The sequence below is a fragment of the Garra rufa genome, chromosome 22 (assembly GCF_049309525.1).
Source record: "Garra rufa chromosome 22, GarRuf1.0, whole genome shotgun sequence".
NCBI lineage: Eukaryota > Metazoa > Chordata > Actinopteri > Cypriniformes > Cyprinidae > Garra > Garra rufa.
The window spans coordinates 29,578,322-29,601,331 of NC_133382.1; the positions used below are offsets into that span (position 1 = coordinate 29,578,322).

The 23,010-nt window shown below is 40.5% G+C and overlaps 1 protein-coding gene across 2 annotated transcripts in view; it reads left to right on the forward strand.

Annotated features, from left to right (window-relative positions):
* rbfox3a (RNA binding fox-1 homolog 3a) overlaps positions 1-23,010 on the forward strand; it is a 533,508-nt gene that overhangs the window by 323,212 nt on the left and 187,286 nt on the right. For both annotated transcript variants that reach the window (XM_073827724.1, XM_073827726.1), the window contains exon 5: positions 18,446-18,567. In XM_073827724.1, the coding sequence (XP_073683825.1) occupies positions 18,446-18,567 (122 nt within the window). The remainder of the gene's footprint in view (positions 1-18,445; positions 18,568-23,010) is intronic.

Sequence of the window (23,010 nt, forward strand, 5' to 3'; positions counted from 1 at the left end):
TCGTTTACTCACCCTTGGGTCATTCCAAACCTGTATGAGTCTCTTTCTTATGTTGAACATAAAAGAAGATATTTTGAAGAATTCTGGTAATCAAACAGTTGATGGTCCCCACTGACTTTCATAATCTTTCTTTCCCTACTATTTGGTTTGTGTTCAGCATGAGAAAGAAACGTATACAGGTTTGGAACGACATGAGGGTGAGTAAATGATGACAAACTTTTTAATTTCTGGGTGAACTATTCCTTTCAGTCTTTTTATTGTAATGAGAAGTCTGAGAACCTGGTTTCTTAGATGAGAAAAAGATTAAAAAGTGCCTTAAAAGTACAATAAAAGTGGTCAATTTGACTCCTGAGCTTAATTTTAAGTCTTCTAAAGTCATATGATTGCTTTTGTGTGTTGAACAGACCAAAATTTCTTTTGAAATTTTGAAAAATCTTCTTTTTTTTTTTCAAGTTTCAAAAGTCATTATTCATTAAAAGCCTAACATCTGTTCTAGAACATCCTGGCATGTTCAGGAGAGTTTGTGAGAGAAGTAGAGATGTCCTATTCATAAATGATTCACAAATCTTTTGAGTCAAATCTTTTCAGTGAATCCAGATCACAAAGCTGGTCTGAATCTGGTCTGGTGGCATCCAACATTACATACAGTACTTCCCTACTATATAGTTGGCAGGAAACAGTATGTGAAAAGAGTAGTGTGTCAGAATTCACTGTATTCATTAAACAGTAGGTGAAACGTACCCAATGGACACTTTACTATCCCATGAGGCCAAAGGGGAGGATTTGTGAATGGCAGTGAAGCAACACAACTGATGCTGGTAGGTCACATGATAATGACAGCAAGGCGAACATAGTATGTATACATTCATACTAAATAGAATGTTCTGTTTTTAGCTGCCTAAAAACTCTTAGAGGATGTGATTTCAGACGAAGCCAATGATTCATTCTCTGAATGATTCAGACTGAAGATTGACTCACTGATCTGGTTCCAGCAGCCTGTTGAAGTGAAATTTAAAAGTTGGTTTGTTCATAACACAAAACTATCATGTGTTTTCAGAAGATTTGAAATATAAAGACAATTTTTATACTGCTCTTTTTATGCTTTTTGAAGCTTGACAGTTCCTGGTCCCCATACACTTTTCTTCTATCCAACAAAGTTGCTCAGATTTTCTCTTTTGCTGCTTCACGGAAGAAAGTAGCGTATTTAAGGCTGGAACAAAAGGAGGGTGAGTAAATAATGACAGAATTTGCATTTTTGAGTGAACTATCCTTTTAAAGCATGTTCATTGGAGGGTTCGTGAGAGTTTTCAGACTCAGTCACGGTAACTTAAACACGTCGTGTTTCTGGATGCTGCTCTACATCAAAACCTACTGCGTGTGATTCAATATAGCAAAACATATGGGGCCAATGGTTTTATGAACCCCCGCCAAGATGAGAGAGACGAAGATCGCCCCCTCCGCACGACCCTGAGCAGAAATGGCTTTAATCTGCGTTGTCGTGAAAAATGAGGGTCGAGGGAGAGAAGAAAGAGAAAACAAACTTGTTATTCCGGCCTTCCCCTATTACTGATGTCTTGGCCTGGCATCGTCAGACAGGCAGGTGGCACATTATGCCAGTGGAGGAGAGGTACCTGCTGGCAGAGCAGGCAGGCAGAAAGAGAAAGACTGAGGGAGAGGGAGAGAACAAGGGTGAGGCGGTGGAAAAACAAGAGCTGAAAAGAGAATGATGGAGTGCGTTTGAATGGTCAGGTAGTTAATGCTTTATGAGATTGGGCCGAGGAGGTGGTGGAATGCAGTGTGAGCAGTATTACGCCACATAAATCTGGAGGCCTGCTTTCCCTGCCTGTGTTTGCACTTAATTACGTGAGCCCTGTGCATACCTATAGCTCTTCCCTAATGGCCAGCTCTCATAGCCCCTCTCATGCCACAGGCCACAGAGGCCATTTGCACACTGTGTATGTGCTGTGTGTCAGGCCACATGTTCCATACACCAGTTGATTTAGAAACAGACCAGGTGTTTTTATATGGCTTTATATATCACTAAAGAATATTTATTTCTCATTATCGTAACTTTCTCTCATATTTAAGAAAGATATCAGATATGTTTTTTATTTATAATCAAATTGTATCTCACAAATGTATTTATTTGTATCTGTGACTTTAAAAGTCACAATTGTTTGTTACTTTTTAATAAATGTGACTAACTCACATGTGCATATTTTTTTCTCATAATTGTAACTTTGCACATGCATATTTATTTCTTTATATCTAACAATTAAACATTTATTTATCATTCATATTTATAAATGCTTTTATCTCCGTATTGTGACTTGCAGAGCTCACAATAGTGCCTTTATTCTTATATTTATTGATTGATTGTTACTTTGATTGTCACTCTATCACTAATTCAGGAGTGACTCCTGTATCCAATTCTCACATGGAATTATAATTTAGGGAATTCACTCCTGAATATTAATTAAGTAGTCACAAGTTGTCATGAAGTCTTCAGTGTGAACATGGGCATTAGGGCTGGCCTGTTGAGTAAATCCTCAAAAAAGCTGCAGTTGCAGCATGTTGTAGCATGAACGTTATAGTGATTGCTTCACTTTACAATTGAATGGTTTCAGAAAATGTTTTTTAAGCAAAATTATGTGCCTGTAATTCAAGGAAGTGCCCGTCTCAGATCTTCCATTAGCTGTCTCGCCTGGGTCAGGTTTGTTTGGCCTCTCAGGCAGGCAAGATCAGAATTTCATGCATAAGATGGCTCCCGTCAGGGGGCCCTGCTTTTGAGCTGCCCGTTATGGATTTAACGATTTCCCTGGTGCGCACGGTGGCTTCAAACCCCAGGATCCGTGTAACGCTGCCATCTTGAACGCCTCCCATTGACCTTGGAGATTATTGCTGGACTAGGCAGCAGAAAAGTTATGCTATATCTTAGTCAGGAGCTGTCTTCTATCAATGAGATGCTGTGTTGGCCATCGATCGGTTCTATGCCAGGACACAGCGCTTGATTGATGCTTGGCGAGCGGCGGGCTGGCCTGGAGGACAGCCTTGGGAGAAAACAGAGGCACTCTGCTTTTCCAGCACCTAAAGTGTAATGGCTATAATGATGGAATGTGCATGGAGAATCTTTGAGCTCCTAGAATCCCATAGCCAATTACCCCATTTTACTGTATATGGTTTTATTTATTTAGGTTTTGATCAGTTTTTTTCTTACGTTATGGTAAGATTTTTAAACTTTAGGCTTTCTGAGACCTGGTGTGTTTTAGACTCTTCATAAATATCTGATCAAGTCTTTTATAGAGATGGTGGGCATAAATTATAAACTCCTTACAGCGACCTGTGTACCTCCTCATAAATATCCCACTACCTTTCCCTTCAACAGTTTGGTCCTTGTTATATAATGTAATGAAACCAGCTTACACACTTTCTTGAGAGCTGTCAGTCAGTTGTGGCACCAAGTAATGAGTTGCATTATCAAGGTCCTCCAGGGGTCCTTGTCAAGACATTTGTGCTAAATAAAATACACTTACGAAGAACAGCGGGTCAAAGTAAAGGTGTTGCACCATTCAGAATTGAATTGAGAATGCCTTTTAAAATACAGTGCAATTTCTAAGTTTATAAACATGAAAATTCTGTCATAGCCTTTAAGACCTTTGTTCATCTTCAGAACACAAATGAAGATATTTTTTTATGAAATCCGAGAGCTTTCTGAACCTGCATAGACAGCAAAACAATTGACACATTCAAGGCCCAGAAAGGTAGTAAGACATTGTTAAAATAGTCAATGTGACATCAGTGGTTCAACTGTAATGTTATTAATCTACAAGTTAACAAGTTGTCATGATCGGGGCTGTGGGTCTTCCCTCAGCCTCTCGAGGTTATTCACATCTACCTGGCCGAGATGAAAGCCTGTAGGGCCGAAACGGCGCGACTGCGTTCCCGCTTTGCGGTGGGGGCGGAGTGGCTCTTCCGTGGGAAGGCGGAAGTGTCCGTTGTCTCCGTTCCTGACGCGCAGGTGACCGCGCCCTCTGTTCCTGACACGGCGGTGAACGCCATCTCCATTCCTGACGAGGCGGTGTCCGCTGTCTCCGTGCCTGAGGTGGCCGTGACCGTGCTCTCTGTTCCGGACGCGGCGGTGTTGTCCGCTATCTCCGTGCCTGACGCGGCGGTGTCCGCTATCTCCATGCCTGACGCGCCGGAGACCAAGACCTCTGTTCCTGACGCGGAAGCGACCACTGTTTCTGTTCCTGACGCGGCCCTCACCGCGCTTTCTGTTCCTGACGCGGAGGCGACCGCGCTCTCTGTTCCTGACGCGGCCCTCTCCGCGCTTTCTGTTCCTGACGCGGAGGCGACCGCTGTTTCTGTTCCTGACGCGGAGACGACCGCTGTTTCTGTTCCTGACGCGGCCCTCACCGCGCTTTCTGTTCCTGACGCGGAGGCGGCTGCGCTCTCTGTTCCTGACGCGGAGGCGGCTGCGCTCTCTGTTCCTGACGCGGAGGCGGCTGCGCTCTCTGTTCCTGACGCGGAGGCGGTTGCGCTCTCTGTTCCTGAAGCGGAGGCGGCCGCGCTCTCTGTTCCTGACGCGGAGGCGGCTGCGTTCTCTGTTCCGGGCGCGGAGGCGACTGCGCTCGCTGTTCCTGACGCGGAGGCGACTGCGCTCTCTGTTCCTGACGCGGAAGCAACCGCCGTCTCTGTTCCTGACGCGGAAGCGACCGCGCTCTCTGTTCCTGACGCGGAGACGACCGCGATCTCTGGTCCTGACGCGGAGACAACTGCACTCTCTGTTCCTGACGCGGAAGCGACCGCGCTCTCTGTTCCTAATGCGGAGACGACCGCGATCTCTGGTCCTGACGCGGAGACGACCGCACTCTCTGTTCCTGACGCGGAGGCGACTGCGCTCTCTGTTCCTGACGCGGCGGTGACCACGCACGTTCCACTGGCGGCGAGGCCAGCTCGCTTTCCTATGGCGGCGGCGTCCGCTGACGCTCCTCTGGCGGCGGGGCCAGCTCGCGTTCCTCGGGTGGCGAGGCGGGTCCATGGGACTCCGCTGCACGGGCCTGGCCCGCCATACCTCCCCCTGAGTTGCCTTCCTCCGTTCCTCCTCCCTCCAGACTTTGGGAACGTCTGGAAGCCGTTCCGTAGGGAGGGGGTACTGTCATGATCGGGGCTGTGGGTCTTCCCTCAGCCTCTCGAGGTCGCTGTTCCCCTCGCACTGCACTCCCCTGATTGTTCACGTCTGTCTTGTCATTAGCACTGATTTCACTCACAGCTGTTCACTATCTGGACTATAAGAACTCTCACTTCTCACTCCTGCTTCAGGTCTGCATTGTCTTATGTCTACTGTCTGTCTGCTCTGTGTTCCTGTTTATCCTGGCCTTAGACCTTGTTCCCTGTTTGGTTCATTTGAGTTTATGTTGTGTTCTGCCGTGTTGGCTTTTTGTTTTGTTTGTTTAGTTTGTTATTATTTTATTAAACTATCCCTTCCCTGCACCTGGACCCAGACCCTTTCATTACTCAAACGTGACACAAGTAAACAATAATAATGACTTTATTCTTCAGTTTCTTCTCTTCCGTGTCAGTCTTGGATGTGCGTTCACAAGAGTACCACAAGGCCTTGTATACAAGCAGAGAAAGGTGCACGCTTTACATAAAAGTGTTTTTAAACATGTCTGAAGATTTTGACAGTAAGGATGACTTGCACTTTTTTACTCAGCCGTACTTATTTAAACAAGAATATGCAGACAATGAACTAAGAGAGATGGACATTCTACGTCAGAACCCCGCGCATGCGTCGTGGTACTGAATGTGTGACAAAGACTGACACGGACGTGAAGAAATTGTTGAATAAAGTTATTATTTTGGTTTTCTTTGTGGACAAAAAGTATTCTCGTAGCTTCTAGGGATGCACGATTAATCGAAGGCGATTGTCATATGCATTTTGTCAGTAAAGCCAGCTCTGTAATCAATAGTAAATCTCCAGCACGTGCTTTCAGATGGAGCAGCATTTACTACACAGAGCCATAGTTCAGTGACAAGCTACACAATATTGCATTCATTATCTCAGACGATAAACCGAAGCTATTGTTCTGCGATAATGACAGGTGTTTGTGTAGCTTCTCAGTGAACTACGGCTCTGTGTAGTAAATGCTGCTACATCTGAAAGCATGTGAAAATACCACATTTAAACATGTTTTTACTTCAAACTTAATACCAAACTTAATTACTTCTGCTCTTAATACCTTTCTGGGCCTTGAACATGTCAGTTACATTGCTGTCTATGTAGGATCAGAAAGCTCTCAGATTTTAACAAAAATATCTTAATTGGTGTTACGAAGATAAACAAATTTCTTACGGGTTTGGAACAACATGAGGGTGAGTAATTAATGACAGCATTTTTCATTGGATGAACTATCCCTTGGATGGATGGATGGATGGATGGATGGATGCATGGATGGATGGATGGATGGATGGATGGATAAATAGATAGATAGATAAAGAAATAAGCTTTGAATAGAAGTTGTTTTTTTTTTACCCACTGCTGCTGTTTATGGGTTTGAATGCCTTTTTTGGCAGATCACGTTGATGTATTTGTTTAGAAGCGCATCTGTGAGTTTTCTGGGCCTGAAACATCAAACGCATTTGCTGTCATTGGCTGATTTGAGACTGCATGAATTGTAGTGATTTTTTTTTTAACTGGGATGAAATGTTACATTGAAATCCCTTTGTGACGCCAGTCAGGATGTGTCACAGTCATTTAATTTGCCAAAGCCTCCAGCTCTGGCACAATTTCCAGACATATTAAAGATCTAAAGATCACTTCTTTTTATCTTTGAATGTTTGTGCGTGTTTGTCTCAGCGTGTGTGTATGTGTGTTGGTCCTGCCTGACCCTGGTCTTGTTAAGGGAATGCCTCCATGTGGTCAGTTCACAGGAGAACACAGGTTGTCAGGTCAGGCCCAATCAATCAGCTTTGATCTTTAATAGACCCTCTCCCCAAGCTCCTCAATTAGACCTCCTGTGCTGGATTTTCCAATACAAGGTATCCTGAGGCTAGCAAAGGGATCACACTATTTGTGACTTACACACAAGCACACACATACACCGCCATATTCACTCACACACATTGAAAGGCACTTCCTCTATTAAGGACATCGAATGTGACTGTTTATATGTGTGCGTTTATCATGTGTTCAAAATCAATGCATTGTAATGTATAGCAGTGGTTCTCAACTGGTGGCAGGTCAGCTCTGGTCGCAGGGAGTGGGGGGGAAAGACAATGATACATTAATAAATAGATAAATAGAAAACATGATATTTTATATCTTGGGGAAAAATCATCAGTATAAGCAATATAAAAATATTACAACATTTTTAAAAAAAAAACATTGTAATAATATTTCATAATATTACTGTTTTTTACATTTTAATCAAATAAATGCATAAACATTAAGCTCTGTGCCATGAGCCTAAAGTATTTATAGAATATTTAGGCTAATACTAATGCAAAAGATGGCATAGTGTTTATTTCATATATTATTCTGGTAAATTCTCTCTTCTGTTGTCTATGCATTAAAAAAATGTCAAAATGTATGTCCTGGAAATATTAATACATTTAATATATGATATAAGTAAAACCTGCATTCTAAAGCAAAGCGAGTAAACAACTGATTGCAAAATAACAGTTACAAGATGAAATAAGAAACCACTTTTATCAGTTACATACATATTAAAAATAGAGAGCAGCACCATTTCATCTAAAAAAACCCAAGTCAAACTCATGCTACTCTGTGGTGCATGGTTTTAAAAAATCAATAAAAAAGAGTAGTTTAAACTTCCATAAAAAGCTTTTTATTTGCCTTTATTGGCCATTTTGGATTTTATGCCTATATTTGTAGGAGTGTTGCAACTGTTATTTTATTTTAATGCACATTGAGCTGCACAATAGTTCTCAAAATGCAATCTAAATTAAGTTTAGTGCTTATCGTTACCATTGTGATTATATTGTCACACACTATTTACATCCCTAATCCAGCCAGCCAGTTAGATTCAATATGTGCTTTCATCACCTTACGACATTTCTCAGTTACTGTCATCCTCACACACACATACACACCCAGAGACAGTAAATGAAAACTGACAGAGGAGTTTGAACTCGAAGCCTCTGTGACTCTTGACTCCTGGGAATCTTCTGGCAGCTGTGGGTGACAAAACAGAGCAGATCAAGAACAAGCAGCAAATTTCCAGTCTTCTTGAGGAAAGAGTCCTCAGCAGCATACAGACTACACTTGCAGCTAGCTTTCTTTCTTTCGTTTTTGGTGTTTTCTCTCCCTCTAAATCAAGTTGCAGCTCTTGCTATACAATATAAATGAATCAAGTCTGGGAAGGTGCTTTTTGATGCTTTTGAGTGATTGTTGGGGAGCGATACAGTACGGCTGTCAGAAATATGTCTCTTTTTGTCTGTAGCCATCCGTTTCAGCTGTGTGAATACGTCTGTTTGTTTATGTGTTGTGCATTCTTGCTTCAACATGTGCCAGAGGTCTTTTTATTGGAAACGGCATGAATATGTGTTTAAGAGTGCATGTGGAAAAAAAGAGATTTCTGGGTGTGTTCCTGAGAGAAAAAAAAATAGTTTCACTATTCTATTGTTGGTCTATATGCATATACAGTTGAGGTCAAAAGTTTATGTGCAAAATGTTAATTTAGTTAAATGATGTTTACATACAGTCCACAAGAGAAAATAATAGTTGAATTTATAAAAATTACCCCGTTCAAAAGTTTACATACACATGATTGTTAATACTGTGTTGTTACCTGAATGATCCACAGCTGTTTTTTTTTTGTTTGTTTGTTTGTTTGTTTTTTTTGTTTACTTATTTTGTCTTCTGGGAAACATGTATCTTCTTTATCTTCTGAAGGGCAGTACTAAATGAAAAAATATGATATATAGGCAAAATAAAAATAAAACTTTATTCTGTTCAAAAGTTTACACCCCTACTTATTAATGCAAGGTTTTTCCTTCTGGAGCATCAGTGAGCGTTTGAACCTTCTGTAATAGCTGCATATGAGTCCCTCAGTTGTCCTCAGTGTGAAAAGATTGATCTCAGAATCATACAGTCCTTGTTGCAAGAGGTTCAAATACACAAAAATGCTGAATAACCAAATAATTTGTGGGACCTGAGGGATTTTTCTGAAGAACAGTGGCAGGTTTAACTGTTCAGGACAAACAAGCAACTCATGAACAACTATCACTAAACAAAAAAAAAGTTGATTTAATAATATTTTACAATATTAACGTTCTTTAACTTAATAAATTCAACTTTGGTAAAGAGACGACATTCAAAAACATTAAAAAAGCGGACTTTTGAATTATTATATTTAAATATTTTTTATTTCTTATAAATATATAAAATGTCTACATATCAGCACGTTTTGTGATATGTTTTGTACATGTAAATATTACATTTAAATCTTTATTTATTTATTTTATTATATGTATACATTATTCCTTTTGCTCCATCAAAACTATATCCAGTTGTTGTAATTCTGAAATAAAAACAAAAAATGCAGTAGCAGGGACAGTAAGGGTCTCATTGGGCTGGAGGTTTGCTCTGTTCATTTGAGATGTTTGGTCACTGATCAAAGCAGCACTCATTGTGGTGGTCCATGCACACAAATCTAAAGCAAGTGCGAGAGAGAGAGACAGAGAGAGAGAGCATACGGGAGGGGGCTTTCCAGCTGTCTCTGGTAGCATGCCAGTGGGTTGACATGGGGCTCTGAAGTGTTGGGGGTGGGGGGGTTGCTGGCTGGGGACGAACCTGCGGAATGGCACACTGGAGATATGCAAAACGCTAATGATCCTCGCCCTCCCCCTGCCGGGACGGTTCTCTCTGCCAGGCCGCTCCAAGTGGTCCATTCCACTGGGGATTCTCACCAGCAGGCCCAGGTATCCATGATTGCTTTTTAATGTGTGGCTCTTGGCCAATGGGAGCAGGGATTTTCATCAAGTATGACTGCAGAAATATTAAACTAGCCTGGGATTATTTTTCAGTCACAGTCCATTAAACTGTAGGGGGAAGTGGAGCCAGGAGCTTGCTCCTGCCTGCACAAGTTAGGCCAATTAGGGTTCTAATTTTTTATTAATACGCCGCAATGTTAAATAAACATGCAAACAGCTTTCGTGTTGTATGCCAATTAAATGCTGTTTTATTTGACTGCCACTTTAATCAGGCGGCTGCACAGGGGGAGGATATGCAGTTTAATTAAATTGTATTACTCTGCATTTCCTGTCAAGGCTCTTTTATGATTTCAAAGTAATCTATAAGGACATCAACCATTGATTTACTCATATTTTAATAAATTATGCCGGTCCGTACCATTGCGAAACTCGGCACATGGGAGAATCGTAAAGCAAAAGGGCGGAAACAAAGAAACGAGCGCCGGGCGCGAGTCGTTTTTTATCATGCGGCAGAACGGCACCCCCTGCAAACAGTCAGCTCCCAACTATGGCAGGGAGAAAGTTTCAAAAGCTCATTTTGCCCGATTTTATCGCTTCCCCTGTTCCATCAATATTGCCTTCTGGTTGATTTTTAATTTCAGGTTGGAGACCTCAGCATATTTAGTGCTCGGCTGATGACATTGTATTTATTTAGTGCTCTCGTCAATAGCGCGCTCAAGTGCAAAAAGTCCCTCCCCCGCCTTTGCTGGGTTTTGTACAGATAAGTCAAAATCTCAATGTACGAACATCCAGACTACCAGCATTGTATTAGCTCTGTGCCGTGGAACAATCATTTGATTTTCTGTTTTTTTTTTCCCAGTCAGCTCTATCACAGCCATGGATTCCTTTTAAATAATGAACACATAAATATATATGTGTGTATATCAATGGTTCTTAACATTAGTCCTCCACTGTCCAAGATAAGGGAAAAATCTGTAAAAAATAGGGCACAATATACTGTATTAATATGAAGGAATTTTCTGTATACATATATTTTTTACAGGTTAATGTATTTTGTACTGTATTTTGAATTTTGCACTTCATTGCATTGTGTTTTAGGGTTAACGGAAATGTCTTTAAATTACTGGAAAATATACTGGCAGAATATTAATTTTTAATTTTTAATTTTTTTATTTAACAGTATAGTAAGTATTATATAGGAGTCCTTTGAATATTGTGTTGGTCTTTATTATTATTAATATTATTATTAATCTGAGAGTGTGTCGAAATAGCTAAACCGCAATTTATTTTGCTATTCAAGTTTCAAGAACAGTATCTTCTTTAATAAAAACAATAGTCATTGAAGAGCAAAAAATGATTTCAGTTTTGATTTTTATTGTATATTATTGTATATATTTTTAGCATTTTATTTAAGTAAGATTTTTTTGATATATTAATATTATTTTTCAATCATTTTAAGTAGTGGGCCCGGCCCTTGGTTTACTTTATTTTAGCAGACAAAACACTGAAAAAATGCAAAAAGTGGTCATTATACAGTATAGTTTGTTTCATTTCCATCACACTTAACTGTTTTTGCCAGATTTTTAAGGCCCCCCTGTACGTTGGAAACACATGTTTGTATTGGTGATATAATGATGACAGCAATGATTATGACCACGATATTCCACTGTTGTGAACCTATGAACCACAAATGATAATGATTAGTCATGATTAGGCTGATTGACAAATTGCATGAATTAAAAAAATCCATTTTCGTGCTCTAATGCAATTACCAGAGATGAATCTCTGGGCCAGTGTTCCCATGATGCTATTTACAGCGTCCGGGCTTCGTGACACCTTATGAGTCGGTATTTGTGTGTGTTTGTACTCACGGTCTCTCTAGACTTCAGGAAGGCGGAGGTAGCGGCAGAACAGTGGCAGCATACGGTTATTAATGCCTTGCGTCCCTTGCAGCTATGTCTGCCGCCACAGCTTCATGCTGTATTAATCAGAGTGCCGGCACGGACTGCCCCTCCAACTGCACATGATTAAGTAGGACTGGAGCAGTGTTTAAACAGACACAGCCACACTCCCCGCTCTGAAACAAGGCTTTTGAGCATCCCCAGGGTACAGGAGGGGTAATGAATACATCGTTTGGAGAGGTGTTGTGATGCCCTAGAGAGGGCTCTGAAAGAAGAGGACTTCGTTTTCTCCAGCCCTTGTGAATCAGGCTCTGGCCCAGAAACAGGCAGGGTGGGACTGCCATATGGACAGGCTGGTGTGGCTGGTGTGTTTGGGTTGGACAGAGGTCCTGACAGAGCTGCCCCGCTGAGAGGAAGGGCCAACTCCACCGGTCTAGTATCAGAGCCATGCCAGAACAGATCCGGGTCAGTGTGGCTAATGGAAGCACAGGCCCAGGACAGGATGGCCACTGCCAGAGCCAGAGGGCTTGTGGGAGGAAGCTTCCAGCCGGAAGAAGGCAGACATTATGTCATTCCTGTTGCTCGCTTGGCAGTAACAAGAAGAGGATTTTTATATATTTTGCAGTGTTGTGGGTAGTTATTTTTATAAAGTGGCCCCTAAAAGTATTTGGGCACTTGGACCACATTTAAAAATGTATGAATGTCAGTGCATTACACAGCAAAATATCAAACCAAGTGTCATCCGTGTTAGAGGAAGATACTGCAAGCACACTTCTCAAGCAAAACATTGTTTTGAATTCTAAAACAATACATACACAGATACTGGGACACATTCTGGCTGTTAAATGTTAGTGGATCTTCACTATTTGATTCTATTATTTTGGATGTATTTTAATGCTAATATCCATTTTTGTAATATCAACATTTCTCTTCCAGCTTTTGCTGTCAATTATAAATGAAACCTTTTCATAGGATACATTAAGATATACCTTTTTAAAATTAACAAGTGGACCCAAATTATGCTGTTAATTAACAGATCAATACTACCAAACACCCAAAGATTAAAATGAGCTTTAAACAGAATTTCTTATGCAAACCTGTGTGCCCTTAGAAAAAATAGGATTCACTTTTAAATTTCTTGTAAATTTCACAGGTAATTACAAAGAAATGACAAGTTATACATTGAATTAAATGTCAAATGTTGAAGCAGAAAGATTGAAATATTACTTGTAAACTGTTCTACGAATCTTAGTTTTATGTACAACGACTAGAAATAATTTTGCTTATACATGCAAAACAAATAATCACAGCTGTGCTGATATTTAGAAAAATACATCAAGATCTTGAGTGTTTTTATACAACAGGACGCTCATGTGTTTCGCTTCCGAATGAATCAGTGATTTGAACAAATCAGTTGAATGAATGATTCAATGATGTGTGAATAATCACTTGACCCCACCTACTGGTGATTCATTTAAAGGGATAGTCCACCCAAAAATGAAAATTCTGTCATTAATTACTTGCACTCATGTCGTTCCAAACCCGTAAGCATTCTTGGGCATGTTACTTAAAAAAAGTAATTAGTTACTAGTTACTTCTCACAAATAATACCTAATTACCAGAGAAAGTAACTATTGTGTTACTTTTTTTTATTTTTTATTTTAAAATGTCAAAGAACTTGGGATGCCCCAATATTGAATATGCTAAATGAATTAAATGCACGCTAAATAGAATAAATTATTATTCTAAAGCATTGTATACTAATCTACACTATTTTAATGTTGCTGTGGGACAATGTGAGAGACACCTTCTAGGGGCTAAATATTATGTTATTGGGGTCGCTTCAACCCACGGACATTAAAAACATCCCATGGAAACACTGTAAACCCTCTGGGGTCGAAGACCGCACTGAAAACAAGTCATGTAAAAAAAAAACAAAAAAAAAAAAACGTATGAACCACATGTAATCCATATAAAACCAACACAAGCTCCAGTTTTTCCCATCTACACTCATTATCTTGGCTGCGCTTTTCAAATAACCATGTGAAACGCATGGACATGTAAACGCCCACGTCACCTCCGTAAACAAACGTGAACATTCATCAATTTCGTCTCGCCTACTTTTTGTAATAACCCAGAATTTACCTCAGAAAAAGAATGTACAGCAATGCAATGCACAGCTTGATTCAGTGGAGGATATAATTCTGATGAGTAGCCTAAGATTACTTGCATCTGTTGTTATTGTGTTATTTAAAAAACGCGGACTTGGCAACACTTGAACACCCACACTACTCTGCCTCAGGCTGGCAAACGATAGAGAGCCTACTTAGATTAAAAAAAAAACACTTGAGTGAGCTCAATTACAGTAACGCCGCATTTTATCGTCAGTAACAGTAACGCTGTTGTAACAGGGGAAACAGTAATTCCTTTGATTACTCGTTACTAAAATAAAAAGTTATGGCGTTAGTAACAACGTTTATTTATAACGCCCTTTTTCCCATCACTGCCCGTAAGACCTTTTTACGTTAAATTACGTTATTTTTGATGAAATCCGAGATCTTTCGGACCCTGCATAGACAGAAACGCAACTTTATTCAACAATTTCTTCTCTTCCATAGTTGTACTCTTGTGAATGCGCATGAGAAGAAACTGTTGAACAAAGTCATTATTTTTGTATTTCTTATGCACAAAAAGTATTTTTGTAGCTTCATAAAATTACGGTTGAACCACTAATGTCACATGGACTATTTTAACAATGTCTTTGCTACCTTTCTGGGTCTTGAACGTGGTAGTACCGTTGATGTCTATGCAGGGTCAGAAAGCATTTGGATTTCATCAAAAATATCTTGTTCCAAAGATGAACACATTTTTTACGGGTTTGGAACGACATGAGGGTGAGTAATTAATGACAGAATTTTCATTTTGGGGTAAACTGTCCTTTTAAGGACTCATCCAACTGCACTATTTGCGCTATGTACTTTTTAATAATTAAAAATCAGTTTGTTTGTGAATCAGATTACACAAAGGACAAACAAGCTGTGTGTTTTCTTGCGGTTTTATTTCTTCACATTCAATTCAGATGGCAAACTCATTAAATATGAGTTCTCTTTCTGTTGGATTGTATATTTACAAAAATCTTGGGATTTTAACAATCTATATTTAGAGCATTCAGATAAGGATTCATTTGTAAGATATTTAACCTGAATGTTTGTGGAATGTGAGAATGTTTACTCTGCCATGACATCTGTGTGAACTTGAGAAGCTGGTTTTGTGAAAAAAATAGCCAATCATTTGTTTGTTAGATTTTTGTGGTATTTTGTTTAATGCAATTCATACATGAGCATTTGTCTTTCGGTTAGCCTTTTTAAAGTGATTTATTTCCACATTTATAGAGCTGTAGATTTCCATTTATGTTTCTTCCCTGATTATCATGTTATCGTGAACCTAGAATCCTCCGCTCTCGCGTCGTACTTGAGATTCAAAGCCAAGTGCTTCCCCACAGATCAGGCAGGGATCGTTTACGGCACTTATTGTCATCCTCGCAGAGAAATGCGAGATAATGCAGTCTCAGTTTCAACCTAAACTCCTCCATTCATCTGCATGAGCGAGCAGCGACGCGCCGACAAACCCTGGACCGAGATATTCTGATGGCAGATTTAGATGTGATGACACTCTTTTCTGCCTTAAATCAAACTGTTATTGCCTCCTTATCAAACCAAAAATACTCCCTCTCACACACTGTTTATGACAACTTTGACATTTCGCTCAGTTTTTAAAGCTCTTGTCAAATTTGCCAAACTGCAGGGCAGAGTGAGATAGAGAGAGTAAGGAAAGGTTGTCAGAGAGAGAGAGAGAGAGTGAGAAGGGGGCTTTAAAGACAAAGCGCATGAGGGGAAAACCAGGGGAAAGGAAGAAAAAGAGACAGGGAGATAGTGAAGCAGCCTGGGGGGTTGTTGTAATGTATCTGCAGTGTAGCATGTCAGTGCAGCTTTACTTTACCGCATCCTCATCTCGCCGTCAATAATTAATCACAGGTGAGGCGTGGTGAGAAACATGCCCACGGATGCCAAAGGAGCTTCAACCGGTGCCAGCAGACGGCAGGGAAGCCTCAGACGCGATGACAGCCATCCCTCCCCGCCTCGAGTCTCACCTTACGACATGTTCCTGTGATGCAACGCGCCGCGGTCTGAATTACATCACCTGCGAAAAGAGCAGGCGTTCGGCCTCCAAATCTACGACGAAGCGCTGTTTTATTGCTAATTAGGCCATATCTTTTTATTCCTAGACACCAAAAAAATCAGCCACATGTATCATGGATATAAATGCGTTATAGTTGTGATCGATTGGCTGGAGCGCGGCCCTGTGGCATGAATATTCATGGGGTGATGTATAGAGAGGGAGGGAGCGGCATCGGAGGCTCGTGGTGTGTGATCCGTGGACTTTACAGTCACCGCCGGGTAGCCTGCGGCTAGCAGCCACCATAAACAATAACGCAAGGCCCATTTATAACACTAAAACTCATGTGTCGCCGCAGCCACAAAGAGCACAAGTGACATTTTAATGGGCCTTTTTACTTTTTGTTTTTCAATAATGAATGCATGGCTTGCTGTGGTGCGCTCCACAATATGCGCTTCACTATTGTTTTGAGGCATAATGCAGATTTTTGCTGTACTTGGCATTTATAGGGAATAATTTAATACACATCGCAATCTTCGCACGCGCTTCTCTGAGTCCGCTTTCAGACTGGGGGAATGGGGATTTTTTTAAAGCTAAACTGGTGGGATGTGGTGGGATGTTAGAGTCATGTTTTCTTTTTGTCTTCGTGAGTACTGATTATTGTGTGTGTGTTACCCAAAGCAGGTTGAATGCAGCTGTTAGTTTGCATTGCTGTGTAAGCAGGGCTGACCCCACTGTTGATCACATGCCAAGCTCTTCTACTCACACCGTGCCACTTACACATTGACTGATGAGCACCAAACAGCAGAGAGAATGAGTGTTTATGGATGTGACTGTTTCAGATTGTCAAAGAAATATTTGTGTTTGTATCTTATATTTGGAATCATGTGAAATCAAAGAAAAAACATTTTTCTTTTTTTATCTTCCCTTCATTTCTTACTCTCTTCTTTCTTCCCTCTGTCCATACTTATATTTTCTTTTAATTTCTCTTTTCATTTTTTTTGTTGTTCCTTGATTCCTTCCTTTCTTCCTTCCTTCATATATTCTTTCATTTCTTCATTTCTTACTTGCCTTATTTTTTTCTTTCTCCTTTCCATTCTTCCTTTTTTATCTCCTTTCTTTTCTTCCTTCTTTCTTCCTTCCTTTATCAGGTTAGTTTTTTCCTTTCCTATAGTCTTTTTTTGTTTCTTTGTTTTTTTCCTCCCTTCCTCCCTTCCTTCCTTCCTTCCTTCCTATATTGTTTCATTTTTTTCTTCCTTTATTAATTCCTCAGTTTTTTTCCTTCCTTCCATCCTTCCTTCTTTTCTTCTTTCTTTCTTCCTTCTTTCCATTGTTTTTTTCTTCCTTTCCTATAGTCTATTTTTGTTTCTTTGTTTGTTTTCCCCTTCCTTCCTCCTTCCTTCCTTCCATTGTTTTTCCTTTCTTTGTTTATTCCTTTCTTTGCAGTCTTTTATTTCTTTCTTTATTTGTTTATTTTTCATTCCTTCCTTCCTTCATTCCATCCTTCATTTCTTTGTTTTTTATCACCTTCCTTTCCTCTGATTGTCTTTCCACTTTTAATTCCATGTTTTATTCCATGTTTTATGTTCTTTCCATCCTTCCTTTCTTTCATTTTGTCCTCCCTCCCTCCCTTTCTTCCTTCCTTCCTTCCTTCCTTCATTTTTTTGTCTTCCTTTCCTCTGATTTTCTTACCATTTTTAATCTTTCTTTCTTTCTTCCTTTCTTACTTTCTTTCTTTCTTTCTTTCTTTATTAGTTCCATGTTTTTCTCTTCCTCCCTTCTTTCCATCCTTCCTTCCTTTCATTTTTCCCCCTCCCTTTCTTCCTTCCTTCCTTCCTTCCGTTCTTCTTTTTTGCCTTTCTTTCCTCCGATTTTCTTACCATCTTTCTTTCTTTCTCTCTTTCCTTCCTTTTTTCACCTTCCTTTTCTCTAATTTTCTTTTTCTTTTTTAATATTTCTTTCTTTCTTTTCATTATCCTCCCTTCCTTCCTCCTTCCCTCCTTTTTTCCATTTACCCCTTCCTTCCTCTCTCAGTCCCTCCCTTCCTTCCTTCCTTCCTTTTTTTTTCGCCTTCCATTCCTGTTTTTCTTCTTGCATTTTTAATTTTCCTTTCTTTCATTCTTTCATTCTTTCTTTCTTTCTTTCTTTCTTTCTTTCTTTCTTTCTTTCTTTCTTTCTACATTCCCTTTTCCCCTTCCTTTCTTACTTCCTTTGATTTTCCTTAATCTCTTCCTTGCCTCTTTACTTCCTTTTCCCACTCTTCTTCTTTCTTTACGTCCTTCCCTATTTGTTTATTTAGCTCTTCTTCTCTCCTTCTTGATTTTTGGTTAATTTTAATCATTCTTATTTGTTTCTAGACATTTTATATTGCTATTTAACCTGTTCCAAATATGTTCTTTCTCCTTCTGCAGAAACCAAACCAGGAAACGGGCTGTGTAAAACAGGAAGCATTGCTCTCTTTGGAAACGTAGTGTACAGCGGGCTGCTGAACGATCACTTCTGGCATTTTGGGGTGCCCCTTGTCACAAGACTGGTAAGTGGATGCTTTCTTTGTGTTTTGGTCTGGATTGGTGGCATGGTTGGCAATGCCTCTCTGCTCCCTTTGCCACCTCAGGATCTCCTGCTGGCAGGTGGAATTTGGCATCAGTTTTGTTTTGGCTGGGCAAGAATTGAACCAGGGGTATCCATTTTTTATACAGACCAGTGTGGCTAGGTTTATTTTAGCTTATGCTCTGACAGCTACGCCCAAACGCAGAGAGCAGAAGTAGAAAGGGAATGGGGATGATCTTGCAGCCACATGCCATGTTCTCCTGCCTGATTTTTCTGTCTGCCTTCTTTCTCAATGATGCAAGATCTAACTGAGTAGATAATGCATTGGCATATGATGTGTCTGTTTAAGAAGTGAATATTAGTTGGCTACTCAAGTTTTAATTAAACTGTAATCTTAGCGCATGTCAGTGCCTCTGTCTTATTATGAATTGATAAATATTGATGCTCCGTCTTACTCCGAAATATGTCAAACAGTATTAGCATACAGGCAGGGAAGGACAGGGAGGAGGCAGAGCTGGAGCAATTTACTGTCTTATACTCGATTAAGATAAAAAAGGATTTGAAGGATCAGAAGTATAAATCTCTGAGGGTAACTTGTTTTTCATTGCTTTCCCGATTGAGCGTGCAGACGTGTTTCAGACGAAAACTTTAGCAGCAGAATTGGGATGTAGTTCAACTGCTGTCTTCAAAGAGAATGTAGCATCATTTGATTCTGGTTGTTTGTTGAGATTTGTCCATGTATCAATATGATCATTATTTTTATGGTTGTCTTAAATTTATGGCAAAACAAATTCTCACACATTTCACACAGTTCTTTCCTACATATGAATAGGAATGCTGCTTGACTTTACCTGAAATATCCATTGACAGTGTGAGATTTTTAAATCTGCTGTGGAATGTTAAGGTGTTTCACACAGCTGAAAACTTAATTTGTCCTTACTAAAGGGTCAGGGTTTTGCTAGTTGTCACAGCCCTTCTAGCCCTTACTGGTAGATGCTGGTGCACTATTCTGTGGGCAAAAACCTTGAGTAGCCATGTATAAGTACTAAATGTACTATTTTGCCAGCAACATAAAAATCCTGAGCATTTCATTATATTTAGTAAGAGATATTTTTAGGTATTTCTGAATGGTCCTTAAAAGTGTAAAATGGGATATTTGTATCTTTCCACCTTCTTTTCTTGTCACAGCTCATGATAGTTGTAAGTAATGGGCTTGGGACCAGCCTTAGCTGGTTTGCTGGTCTTCCAAGCTGGTCTAGTTAACCTTCCAGCCTGGCCAAGCTGATGTTTAACTGGATAGCCAGTTGATCGTAAGTCCAGCAAGACCAGTAAATAAGCTTACCCTGTTGAAAAAAAAAACAGCATATGCTGGTTAGGTATGTTTTGAAGTATGGCAGCTGGTTTGAGCTGGTTTAAACTGATTAAAAGCTGGTTTGATCTGGTTTAAGTTGGTCATGTGCTGGTCCTAACTAGCTTATGCTCAGAACCAGCTCATAACCATCTTATAACCAGCTTAAACCAGCTCAAACCAGCTGCCATGCTTCAAAACATACCTAACCAGCATATACTGGTTTTCCCAACAGGGTAGGTTGGTTTAAGATAAGTATTATGAGTATTACAGTTACTGTTTGTGAATAAGGCTGTGTTAAACAGAAAAACATTCTCAATTCCACTTGCTTTTGCAGCACAAGTAGAAAAGATTCCTTTTTCGTTGAATGTATTTAAGTAGTAAATCATTTATAGTCCAATGCCTAATTTGGCTTTACAATATTTACTTAATTTAGATTGAATGTCAGTTGACATAGCCAAAGGGCTGAAAGCAATTACGTTTCCCAACTTTTACTTTTCCCAAACTTTAATTTTAGAGAACTCTCCGCTTCTTGGAGATAGGAAATTCTACTAATGGCATTTGGAAATACAACGCTTCAAATAGCCAAAGCATGTTTAGCGTTTAAGTGCACTAGCTTGCTACCACTCAAATCACTATAAATGAGTTGTACCTCCGTTCCAAACCGCATTCCTTTTTGACAAATTAAGTAAATTAGTCAATGCCTCTGTAATCAAGCACAACGGCGCCTAGCCTTTTACCCGCCTGTTTTTTGATTAGTCCATACTTCCATGCATGTCACTTCCTGTACCGGTTTGGTCATTGGAATGTGCTTTTAATGAAAATGGACTGGCACGGTGATCCGTTCCTCAATCCCCCCACCAAACTCCGCTGCAGACGCTAAACTGCACCTTAACCAGATTAAGATGCTTGAATGTGTTTGGAGAATCGAGCCTCCCCACCAGATGGAGAGAAATGGAGGGCAGTTGTTTTTGAATTAGGTCTCCCTCGATTTTCCTTGCCGGGTTAATGAATAAATGAACTGGCATGGTAATTGGAAGGGAGTGCGTTGAGAGAGAAGGAGAGGAGCATGCAGCTCCATTGAGTTTATGGAGGCAGAAATGATGACGTTGGGTAAAGCACTGATGAGGAAGGTATAGCTCAGTGGGGCGAACATGCCTGATAGAGAGTGTGTGTGTGTATCTGCACAGAAGGGAGGACTCGACTTCATTATAAAGTGCTTTAAGTGCGACACGCTGTGATTGTGTCGTCTTCTTTCCAAACAAAGGCAGTGGAGGGCAGGTACAGGGGACAAAGGAAACGCGAACGTCCAATAGCCGTCGCACGGACGTGCACATACTGCTGAATCCTGTCAGACTGCGCTCAGAGCTGAATTTCAGCTTTTCAGCAGAATGTGTGTAATTGATAGCACTCTGGGGCTGCTCGGGCCTTGGCAGCGCGCAAAACGAACGCAAACCTCCAAAGACAGAGACTTTTAATATCTGGCAGGCTCGCGCAGCGTGGAGGCTTGACTCTGTGTGGCGGGTAGATGTATTGCTGCTCACATTTGGGTGGTAGTATGGGGGTTCAAAAAAAGAGGGAATCGCTCGTTTCTGCTCCTGTCGAATATTCCAAGGCTTGCACTATTTCCAAGACCTGCTGCGCTTGCGGCCAATATGGCGTCCCAGATGTGTTCACCTGCCGTTGGCAGCGGCCAGCTCCTAATTAAGACAGTCTGGCTTGGCCACCGGCTCTGCCTGGGCCTGCTCAGACCAAACCTTGCCCATCTGCCCTGCTTAAAGAAGAAAAATACCACCTTTACTCTTCACGCCGCTTGACATCTATACTCAGGTGGGGCGTAGAGGGCGTTAGATGCTGCAGGCGGGGTGAGATGCGCGTGACTGTGTGCGGATAAAGCGAGCAGTTGTGCTAAATGCACGTAATGCATCTGGCTTTTTTCTTTATTCCTCCGACTATCTGTTCTTCTCTTTCTTTGCACTGCATCAGAGCAAAGTGTGTAACCGTTAACAAGCTTGTGCCACATTTTTAGACTCTGCGTCACATCTCGGCGCAAGCCCATAAGCCTGGAGAAAGATCAGGCGAGACATGGAGATCAAACCCATGGATCGGGCCAACAGACAACTGTACTGCACAACACCGGCATTAAATATTGACTAAACGCATCGCGAGTCGGGGGAGTAAGAGAACACGACAAGGAGCATAACCAATTCAGGGCTCTGACTTTTTCCCTCCTTCTTCATCTGAGAGAAAAGGTTTCTTGTCTCTGTAATGGAAAATGACGTCCCCAGGGCCAGTCGTCCTCCGAGTGCTTAACCCGAACAAGCAGCACCCTCGGCATGCTGGGGAAAAACAGTACAGATAGTGCCAGAGAAGGCATGGAGAGACAGAGAAAGAGTGTTTTGGGTTTGAGAGAGAAAGAGAAGCCGAGCGAAACAACAGAATAATGAGTGGACAGGAATAGTACAAAAACAACAACACTAGGGGACACCGGGGCTAGTTGTCACACAGCTAGAGGTTTTGAGTTAGAAGTCCAGCTACACAAATTTGCATGTTTATGTGTGTTTTCTCTGGCCGTGATTGTGTATGTTGATTTTATTCTAACATTTAGTTAGCAGATGTGTTAACTTAATACTTTTAACTTTTTTTTTTTTTTTGCAAAGAAAATTGTCACGTTTTTAAAGGCAGATTCTGTCGTGACATGTCCTATTATTAGATCGTGTTCAGTGAACTCCATTTTTTTTTCCTGGACAATAACGGTGAAAATACTCAATAGCGTTCTTGTAGTCAAGACTTTAAAGTGTGTGTCTTTATAGAAAATAAACCTACATTGATAATTATTGGCTGTGTAAAAAGTGCTTCAGTCTATATCATCTAATACACTGGAAATCAAAATGAAGAATGTTTAGTTTTAGTTTCTCCCCACAAATCATTTGCTAGTGACGTTAACATAAAGATATTTTTTAAGGATTGTGTGATGCTCAAATCTGCTCAGGCTCCTAAATAATTTTTCTCTTTTCTTCAACCCTCTTCATATTGTTAAAAAACAGTAACAGTAAAGATCAGTCATCTCACAGGTCC